This window comes from Podarcis melisellensis (assembly GCF_964234715.1).
Source record: "Podarcis melisellensis genome assembly, chromosome: 2".
Classification (NCBI taxonomy): domain Eukaryota; kingdom Metazoa; phylum Chordata; class Lepidosauria; order Squamata; family Lacertidae; genus Podarcis; species Podarcis melisellensis.
This window is the reverse complement of record NC_138529.1, coordinates 106,315,479-106,326,439: the sequence shown is the minus strand read 5'-3', so window position 1 is coordinate 106,326,439 and position 10,961 is coordinate 106,315,479. Positions and strand designations below refer to the sequence as shown.

Sequence of the window (10,961 nt, the reverse complement as noted above, 5' to 3'; positions counted from 1 at the left end):
CGAAATAAAATTTAAAAATTGTCTAGTAGCACCTTAGAGACCAACTAAGTATGTTCTGGGTATAAGCTTTTGAACTAGTGTACATGCACATGAAAGCTTATAGCCAGAACAAACGTAGTTGGTTTCTAAGGTGCTACTGGACAATTTAATTTTTTAGGTGACTGCTTTCAGTTTTGCCTCAAAGGTCAGGTGCTTTTTACTCATTTATTAGTTTGTAATATATGTGTTGCATTTATGGCTCAGGCTTAAGACTGGTATAATTTACTTTTCAGTAGTGAAGCTGGGCACAATCATTCTCATTTTAACAACAGCTGTGAGACAATAAGCAACTCTGGGCAAATTGCTGACTTGGTATTCAAATAGATATCCCACCTCTCTCATCCATCCTGTTAGTAACTCCTACTTTAATTTCTACAACAATTTAGATATTTCAAATAAACCTCTCAATAGGGATGTTAAGTGGCTTGCCTCAGCCAACCCCCGCCCATTGCTCTCCAAGGCACACAAGAGCCAAAGAACCTTGTCATTATCAAAGTAGAAAACATCAAACTGCCATATTCTGCAAACTATATACTACAAATAGGTTTTATTTTAAACAATAGCAAACAAAGTAAATAAAGAGTTCACACGTAAGTGGTTCAGTGCTCATTTCTTCTCTTCCCAAATTAGATTTTATCTTGAACAATTGCAAACGCAGTAATAATTAGTGCACTTGTGACAGAGCGGTGGTTCAGTGCTCAGATATCGTTTCAGTAATCCAATGTTTCATGGCTAAAGAGCTTAGATATCAAGCTTTGTAGTAAACAATATACAAGAGAAGACAGTATGTAAACGACTTAAAGCAGGGGTATATCTGTCCCCATCTGCATGTTTCCATTGGGAAGAGCGTAGAAAGAGGACAATGTCCTTCAGTTTGTTAAACCTCCTGCTATTGTATCACGTCATTTGTTAAATTACTGCTATTGTATCATGTAAGACGAAGGTGTTCACTTTTGGTATGGGGCTAAATATATAGGTAGTATTCAACTAATTTTTACTCAGAGTAGATTCAGTGGACAGTTGACAGTGCAACAGACTCCCTAGGGAGCTGGTGGGCTCTCCTTCCTGGGAGATTTTAAAGCAAAGGTTGGATGGCCATCTGTCATGTATGATCTGTCATGTATGATTCCTGCATTGCAGGGAGTTAGACTAGATGACGCTCAGGTTCCCTTCCAACTCTTCAATTCTCTGATTCCATGACTCACTGAAACTGATTAACAAGGCTAGACCAGATCCATTAGTTTCAATAGCTCTACTTTTAGTAGAACTTCAGACTAACCAAATATATCAAATTAGATCCAGATTACGTTCTCCCACTATACTCAGCGGGAGCCATTTTGACCAGAGCCTACCTCTAGCTGTGTAGCCTGATACTTCCATCTTCAGAACCCTGCCTTGACTTCTGTTTCCTTGGTCGCAATGAAGTGTGTCAAAGGCTGGGGATCTGCTGAAAAGACAACAGATGCAGCCCATTGCTTCTGCACTTTCAGTAACAATCTGCTGATGGGAATCATGATAACCAAGAAGAAAACTTTCAGTGAGGGGAAGCCGCTCTTCACCACTTTGATTTTGAGGAGGAATAATAATAATAATTATTATTATTATTCTTATACCCCACCTATCTGGGTGGTTTCCAACAAAATATCAAGAGTGTTATGAAAAGGTAGTTAAAGTACAGAAGGCAGGAAATAATCCACGTGAGGACCCAGCCCCCTCTCCCTCATTGACCACCAAACCAACAAGATGATGCATATGCAAAGAAAACCATAAAGTGCTTTATTCTGCGTAGAGTTACAAGGGGAGCTACAGGCACTATGCACGAAATCCTCCATCTCAAGTAACAGAATGTTTCCATGGAACCCAAAAAGGACTCCACGGCCATAGTAACTAGAGAAAAATGACCCTCGGAAGTGAAGTTCCTCAGACACAGTGTCCCCCACACATTTGGGTCAAGAATCTTCCTTTTCCTGGAACCTGGAAGTGAAAAACAAATACATATGTATTTGTAATGCCATTCCCCAATGGAATTTGCCAACGGAAGCAACTCGCAGAGAATGGTGACTGGATGACAAAGAGAATGTGGTTTTGTAGCACTGCACTCCAAAACTCTTGAGCAACCTCTCCCAGTAGCGTCCATGTAGATACCGTACTGAGGAAAGTCAGGGATGAGACGGATTCTCACAGGCCCTCAAAAGGCAACAGCCATGGAGTTTTGCAAGATCTTCCCTCAATACCATCTTATGAGAACTACTCTCCTAGAAACATGAGAACCATCATAAAGTGGTATCTCCAGCATTCATCCTAGGGAAGGACAGTGGCATGGCGATACGAGTGACCGTTCTGCATGCATCAGGTCTTAGGTTCAACCCACCGCACCTCTATGTAGTGTTGGGAAAGACTCTGGGGAGCTGATGCCAGTCACTGCAGACCAGCTGGGGCTGAATGGAAAGTGATAACTGCTGAATCAGAAGGGCCATAGCTCAGAGAGAAGGTCCAGGTTCAATCCCTGACTTCTCCAGGTAGGGCTGCAAATACCCCGTCTGAAACACTGGATAGCTGCCACCAGTCAATGTAGACCATGCGTGGGTAACCTTTGGTGCTCCATACATTGCTGAACTACAACTCCCATCAGCCCTAGCAAGCATGGTCAATGGCCATGGATATGGGGGGGGGGGGAGATTCCTTACACCTGGTGTAGGCAACACTGAACTAAATGAACCAACATTCTGACACAGGAAAAGGCAACTTCCTCGCCTTTGTAGGCAGCTCAGAAGAGTTGAAACCTTCTGCAAAAGCTCAGAAGAGTTTGAACCTACTGCAAAGCCCAGCAGAACCAACAGGGATGCATCAACTAGGTCCCAATGGAGACTATTCACCAAGGCAACCCAAGTTCTTTGTCTCAAAACCAGGCTGGATGATGCAGTCATAATAAAAGTTTGTAGCACATGTTTCTTGGCAAATCGGGGTGGATGGGGTTGCTCATGGTGCTAATAATCCAATAGGGGACAAACAAACATATTTTGCAAAGCATGGACAAAGCGAACAGGGTGTCCAAGAGAGGCATGAATAAGCTGTTAGTAGCCTATCCTTACTTGCATCGAACGCAGGTGTAGAAGACCGTCTGCCCTTCATCCGCAGACCTCATCTGCCGCGTATGGTATGCCATGCCCTCGTTCCCGCACTGGGGACACTTCCTGTCGATCTGAGAGGAGAAACATAGGATAGATTCAGACCGGGAAGTGGGTTTCCCCATTTGGAATTTCATTCAGAGAACCCGCTTGGGGAAAAGAATATAAAGACATCTAAAATTCCAAGCTCAGCACCCAAATTGCAAATCTGGGAATTACAATTGTGCCCCCAACATTTTCTTCCTGATGTGGGAACCATGTCAGCCAGATTTCATGGGCAGGATTCAAGGTATGTTGCTGTTGTTTAAGTTCCACAGTGAAAATCCACAACTCAAAGAGAAAATTGTGCACACACTCCGCAATTCATCTAAAAGTTTAATGTTGGCAGGGTCAAATTATAAATTCTGTACTCTTTTATATAGTCCACTGTAAACAAGTGTACCTGCAGGCACGGAACAGCAACATTGTCCTGACAACAACTTGCATACCACCCCACCACTTTTGAGCTACCTTGTTTGAGTTAAAGGAACAAAGATATTGGGAGGCCTTTGCTACAGACAACGGAATCATTCCAGTATAACACCTACTTTCATTTTCCCATCCACTTACCAATGGTCCCTTGACCGCGCTTCCTTCATCCTCCGTCTTCAAAGAGGTGGACTCTGCACTGTTGAATGTGACGGATGTATGCACAATTCGCATCTCAAAAACTGTGTAGAGAAGAAACGTATGAGGAACAGATAACAGAATTCAAAAATGCAAGCTTAAAACCCCCTCCTGATACTCTTTACAACAGCCTTCCATTTAATATCTCACCTGGCAGCCACAGGTGTCAAGGAAATCCAAACAGGCATGTGTAGGGACTTCCATACAGGCAGCAGCTCCTGTGTTAGCCTGCTGCATTCTAATGCTGGCTGCTTAAGGAGTGGGTTCATCTTCTCAAGACAACAGGCTGATGAAGGAGGGGTGCAGCAATTCATACACATTTCGTTTCCATGCTAGACTGCTAGTGGTGAAGGGAGAAGGCAATCCTTCATCCACAGTCAGCACAGAAATGCAGCCTATCAGTCTCTTAGCAGAGAAGTAAAAAGAACAACCCTAAAATAGCAAGATAGCAACTGCTGTGGGTTTATTTACAAGGCCATTCTACACTTGCACCAATCTGAGAGCACAGAAAGCGTCCCCATTCTTTTTGGGTCCAGGCAAAATCTGTTGCAGGCACCTCAAAATTTTGTGGAAGAAAAACTGGTGACCCCTCCCCCAAAGCTTTTCAAGAGGGGTTCATAATTGCTATTCCTCTTTTAATGAGAGATTCCTAAAAGTGTTATAGGTATTTACATAGCGGCTCCACGTCTGAAGTTGGGTGAGTGGAGAGATGCAGCCCACAATTATACTTATGCCCACCTCTTGGATGTCCACACCAGCCTTCAGGAATTTCTAAGATGTCTGCCTGGGCCTCCCCAGAATGTGTCAGGAAGAGACCAAAGCCCTTACCTCGCACATCAATGGAGTAAGAGCAACAGGGGCATGTCACCTTGTCCTGGATCCCCGGCAAAGGCAGGACAGTACCGCACTCGGGACAGAAATCGAGTTCAGATTCAAAGCAGGAGCTGCCTTGTATCATAATGACCAAAGTAAGTGGAAACTCTGAGGGGAGAAAAACACACACGTGGTCATGAAAACATCAGCTAGTCGAAGTGAAAACACATGTCAATGCTTTAGGAAAGGAAGGCTTTGGGAGCCACTTGTGGTACCCCGTATCTCTTGGGTGACTGCCCAGCTAAATATAGTCCCGTCCATCCATTAACTCCTCCATTTATCTGGACAATAGTTCACCGTATCACATACATTGGTACCTCGGGTTAAGTACTTAATTGGTTCCGGAGGTCCGTTCTCAACCTGAAACTGTTCTTAACCTGAAGCACCACTTTAGCCAATGGGGCCTCCTGCTGCCGCCGGAGCACGATTTCTGTTCTCATCCTGAAGCAAAGTTCTTAACCTGAAGCACTATTTCTGGGTTAGCAGAGCCTGTAACCTGAAGCGTATGTAACCTGAAGCGTATGTAACCCGAGGTACCACTGTACATCATGCAAACTGAAAATGGATTCCTCCAAGAAGCCATTGTAGCAAACTTATAAGGAGTTAGAGCTAGGATAAATCCATCTTGGGTAATCTTGCGGTTATATAAATAAATAAGAGGAGAAAGTCCTCAAACCCCCAAAATGACCAGTTTCCTTTCTGACTTATTTTATATCACCCTATATAGAAATATATATAGAACTTACTCCCCGCTAAAGCCGCTGAGGCTACAGCAGCAGATCTACAGGCTCAGAACCGGAGCTCTGCAAATCAAATCAGGCAGACGCCAGGCTGCCCGATTCTCCCCAAGCTCCCTCCTGCGTCCTCTTACTTGGTTTGATGCAGCGGCTGCTTCCACGGGCAGCTGATTCCGCACGTGGTTGCATGGAACACTCACTTCATTTCCTGGAGAGACAAGCTCTGCAGCCTAGAGCGCCCGTGCGTCTAGAGCGGTGAAGAAGAAAGATTCAGAGGGAAACCGCTAGAGCGTCTTCATCCACGGAGGTCTTCGAATTTGACAGCAGGAATCGCGCACATTGGAATTAAAGGCTCTTCGACAAGCGCACTTTGGTTCCCAGTAAATGCACATAGGATCAGACTAGATGGGATTTTCCGAACTGGGGTTTATTTGTTTGCTTGTGTGTTTATTAGATTTCAGTGCCGCCCTTCATCCGAGGATCACGGGCGGTGTACAATAAAAAAACACAAATATGCATGACAAAAAACAATAAAAACGCTTATTTATTTGTTTGTCGCTTTGTTTCGTATAGCTTTCAACACACCCGCCAAAAATGCCTCCCAGAGCAGCTGTCAGATCAATAAGAAAAATTAAAAAAAACAAGATCGTCCCTCAGTCTTGAAAAACATGACACAGAAACAAAATGGATGGGGTTGGAAAAGAAAATATGCAATGACCGTGTCGCAGATTTTAGTGGTGGACTGGCTTACTCTCAGCTAGCTATTTATCTTACGTATACTGAGAATAAATAGTCAACAGGAAAATACAGTTTTCCAAAGCTACCATATTCACTGCCATTGCAAAGATGGTGTGAAAAGTGATTGTGGTGAATGCAAAAGCTCCTCACTGGATTGGTGGCAATGAGTGAAACTCTGCTTCAATATAAGACCATTTTCTTTTTGATCATTTTTAAACATTTTATTTTTAAAATTAAATTTCTATTTTTAAAAAAGTTTTTTATTAACAATTTCAACATAACAATATATCAAAACATATCATATTCATTATTTCCCCCCCTTTTCCCCACTCCCCATCAAACCCTCCGTCCCCGCCAATACTTCCCTCAGCGCCTCTCTCTGATTTCTCAACACATATTATAAAATTATATCAGTCCTTGTATTATCTATCTACCATGTTATCAATTAATAAATTTGTGTATGTTTATTCAAAACCTTTTGAATTCTGGTGCTGGAGGAGACTCTTGAGAGTCCCATGGACTGCAAGAAGATCAAACCTCTCCATTCTTAAGGAAATCAGCCCTGAGTGCTCACTGGAAGGACAGATCGTGAAGCTGAGGCTCCAATGCTTTGGCCACCCCATGAGAAGAGAAGACTCCCTGGAAAAGACCCTGATGCTGGGAAAGATGGAGGGCACAAGGAGAAGGGGACGACAGAGGACGAGATGGTTGGATAGTGTCTTCGAAGCTACAAACATGAGTCTGACCAAACTGCGGGAGGCAGTGGAAGACAGGAGTGCCTGGCGTGCTCTGGTCCATGGGGTCACGAAGAGTCAGACACGACTAAACGACTAAACAACAACAACAAATTCAAAACCTGCCAAGGAGTCTAATTCATTTTGTTGTCTTTTTAAATACTTGGTAAAAAGTTCCCTTTCTTCTTTAAAGCCACAGTTGTCCGTATCTTGCAGTTTGTATGTCAGTTTAGCCAATTCTGCATAGTTCATCAATTTCTCTTGCCACTGTTCCTTTGTCGGGGTTTCCTCATTCTTCCATCCTTGTGCTATCAAGACTCTTGCCTCTGTTGTAGCATACATGAATAAATTCCTTATTTTCCTTGGCAGGTCTTGTCCTACAATCCCTAACAAAAATGCTTCTGGGTTTTTTGTTTTGTTTTTGTTTTTTGTTTTTTTACAAATGTCATTTTAAACATTTTCTTCAATTCATTGTATATCATTTCCCAATTTTCTTTAATTTCTCTACATTCCCAGCACATATGATAAAAGGTTCCTTCCTTTTCTTTACATTTCCAACATATGTTTGACCCGGTTTTGTACATTTTTGCTATCTGCACTGGTGTTATATACCATCCATACATCATTTTCATATAGTTTTCTTTCAAAAGAGAACAGTCTGTAAATTTTAAATCTATTTTCCACAGTTTTTCCCAATCTTCAAATTGTATATTATGTCCTATATCTTGTGCCCATTTGAACATGACCAATTTCACCTCCTCATCTTTTGTTTCCCATTCTAACAGAATACTATATGCACCCTTCAGCAACTTAACTTTCCCTTCTACGACTTCCTTTTGAAATCTAGAAGTGGTGTAACTAAATCCTTTCTTGTTGTCTTCTTTATACATCACATGTAGTTGCCTGTAATGTAACCAACTCTGAAAATGATGCTTATTTCCTCATACTCTTTCAGTTTCCATTTTCCTTCTTGATGTTTTAATACATCACTGTATGTAAGCACTTTCCTTTTTTGCCAAGTGGCTTGAGCAGCAAAGCTTCAATTGGTGAGAGCCACCAAGGTGACTTTTGTTCTATTAAGTCTTTATATATCTCCCAGACCCTCAATGATTTCCTAATTATATCATTGTAGAATCCTTTATGTACTTTTCCTTTCCCATACCATAAGTATGCATGCCATCCAAATCTGTTATCATGGCCTTCTAAGTCCAATGTTTCTTACTTTTCCAGTTTTATCCAGTCCCTGATCCATACCAAACATGCAGCCTCATAATACAATTTAAGGTCTGGGAGGGCAAAACTGCCTCTTTCTTTTGTGTCTGTAAGTATTTTATGTTTAATCCTTGGCCTTTTGCGCTCCCCCCAATAAACTTGGAAATTTCCTTCTACCATCTTTTGAGGCAATCATCTTTCACCATTACTGGGACTGTCTGAAAAAGAAAGAACATTTTTGGCAAAACATTCATTTTTACCGCTTCAATTTTTCCTAGTAGGGAGAGGTTCATTCTACTCCATATTTCTAAATTTCTTTTTATCTCAAGCCACACTTTTTCATAATTATCTTTATAAATGTTTATATTTTTTGCAGTTAGCCATATCCCTAGAGATTTTACTTTTTTATGGACTTCTATCTCAATACTTTGCTCCAACTCTTTTTTCTCTCATTCCTTCAGATTTTTTACTAATAACTTTTGTTTCTATTTAATTTAGATCCTGCCACTTCCCCAAATTTTTGAATTTTTCCTATAACTCTGGGGAGAATTTTTTGAATCTTCCACTGTAATCACTAAATCATCAGCATATGCTTTCAATTTAAACTCACTTTTCCCAGTTATTATCCCAGTGATCTCTTTATCTGCTCTTATGTTTCTAGTAAGTACCTCCAGAACCAGAATGAATAACAGCAGTGATAGTGGACATCCTTGTCTAGTTCCTTTTTGTATCTTACATTCATCCATTATCACCTGATTTACAATTAATTTAGCTTTTTGTTCTGAATATATTGCTTGTATTCCTTTTAAAAATATGTGTCACGGCCACCCAGGACTGGTCCCAGCTCACAAGAGACCTCACTCCGTTGCAGCTTATTTACAGGAAAAGTTTATTGAAGATTTCTGCTTCTCATACAGTTCAGCATTGTGGCCGTACGTCTGCCACGTTAGACCGCTGAAGTCCCCTCTGACTCCTCCCCTCTTCCGCACCAACTTAATAGCCTGGCTCTAGACCACCTCTTCCTCTCCTTTCTTTTCCGCAGGGTCTTCCTGCCCCCCTGGGTTCCCTCTCTCCGTGACTCGCCTGAGGCTGAATCCTCTGCCGCCTCTTCCCCCCTCTTTCTGGCTTTAGGGCCGGGCTCCTCCCCTGAGCTCTCTCCACTTCCGCGCGCCTCTACGTTTGAACTTGGCGCGCGTACGTTGCTGCTGACCTTTCTTTCGACCGCTACACCACCCCTTGCTCTGCTCTCCACCCTTTCCGGCTGAACACCCTGCTCCAACCCCCTCTCTCTGTTCTCTCCTAATCCTGCTCCCTCCGAGAGACTGACGACTCCACCCCCTTTACTCCGTTCCGGCTGAGACGTCTCTTGCTTCCTCTGTCTTCCACTGGGCTCCTCTCCGCTTCTCCCTTCTCCTCCCCTTTGCTTGATTAAGGTAACCCCCTTTTGAGAATCCTCTGACTCGCTGCTCAGACTCGTGGATTCCCTCAGAATTCCATCATCTTCTTCCTCATCCTTCTGCCCCTCCTCCCACTCGCTCTCCGTCTCCTCTGTCATCTCCTCCTCTCTCCCAGAAACCCTGACATCCATCCCCCCCTCGAAGCCCCCCCTTCCCCCCTCCCGCTCGCCGGGGACCGGTTGTGGAAACTGCGGCTCTTCGGGGGTAGGCTCAGGATACAGGTCGTCTACGTCAATGTTCTCTGCTGGCAGTTCTGTGTAAGCGTATTCGAAGTCGGGTTCTTCCCCCAAATGCTTCTCAGTCTCTGCTTCCATCGCTACTTCCTCCGGTGCTGCCCGCCAAGGACCTATCAGCCACCTCTTACGCCATTCCTCCTCTGGCTGCTCCTCCCACCAATAAGGGGTTTCCGTGTCCACCCCCGAGCACGATCCCCTGGGCGGGCTTGATTCTGGTGTTCTTTCCTCGGGGGAAGAGAAACCCCTGAACGTGCTATCTGACAATGTGGGTGTGAAAAGCCAGTCATCAAAGTACTCAGCTGGCATGGGTCTATGTGGGAAAAGTGCATGGAACTCTTCTTTCAAAAGGGGTTCGTCTAACTCGTAGCCTGGCACCCAACTATTAGCAGCGGCTGGTGTGCCCTCCCTGGCGAGAAAATATTCAACTCCCTCCTCCCCCCATCTCGAGTCCAGTATCTCTGTGACCTCGTTAAGAGGTTCTGGTCTTGGCGATTCCCCCCTCTCAGGCGCCCTCCTACGTGGCTCTGGGGGTGCTCCTGACTCTTGAAACCTGTGTGGGGTTTTGTAGGGAGTGAGCACCGACCTATGAAAGACCGGGTGCACCCTGGAACCTTCCGGAAGGGCTAGACGAAAAGCCACCGGATTGATCTTAGCCTCAACTTGATATGGCCCTAGCTGCCTGTGTCCTAACTTCTTCTTGGCCAATGACCTGGCCGGCATCGCGTGGGCTGCTAACCACACCCAGTCCCCAACCTGGATGTCCTCTCCCGCCCTCCTGTGCTTATCGGCCTGCACCTTATACGCCTGTTTTGCCAGCTCCAAATGTCTCCGCAGCTCCTCGTGCACCTCTTGCAACTCCGCTGCAAACTGGTCGGCATCTTGAGGCCCCCCCCCTCCTGGTGCCGCAAATCTCGGGAAGGTTCTGGGATGACGGCCATTGTTCGCGAAGAAAGGCGTCACCCCGGTGGATGCGTGTTTCGTGTTGTTGTAGGCGAATTCAGCCATCGGCAGATAGTCCACCCACGCCGCAGGTCGCTGGTTGGCGTAGCACCGCAGGTACTGCTGCATGATCGCGTTGACCCTCTCCGCTTGACCGTTGGTTTGTGGATGCCTCGCCGATGTCAGGTTGATTTTGACGTGC

The 10,961-nt window shown here is 44.4% G+C and overlaps 2 protein-coding genes across 4 annotated transcripts in view; one reads left to right on the top strand and one right to left on the bottom strand.

The window, feature by feature from the left end:
• LOC309364859 (zinc finger protein RFP-like) overlaps positions 1-10,961 on the top strand; it is a 260,032-nt gene that overhangs the window by 2,659 nt on the left and 246,412 nt on the right. The window lies entirely within an intron of this gene.
• POLR1H (RNA polymerase I subunit H) lies at positions 1,793-5,667 on the bottom strand. Of its 3 annotated transcripts, none has more exons than XM_081903443.1 (5): positions 5,578-5,667; positions 4,662-4,814; positions 3,777-3,877; positions 3,132-3,241; positions 1,793-2,013 (listed from the first exon to the last, which is right to left on the bottom strand). In XM_081903443.1, the coding sequence occupies exons 1-5, from the start codon at positions 5,630-5,632 to the stop codon at positions 1,989-1,991; spliced, it is 444 nt and encodes a 147-aa protein (XP_081759569.1). In that variant the 5' UTR covers positions 5,633-5,667; the 3' UTR covers positions 1,793-1,988. The 3 variants fall into 3 exon arrangements, with proteins under 3 accessions (XP_081759569.1, XP_081759571.1, XP_081759570.1); XM_081903445.1 differs by having other exon boundaries at positions 5,492-5,625; XM_081903444.1 differs by having other exon boundaries at positions 5,453-5,592.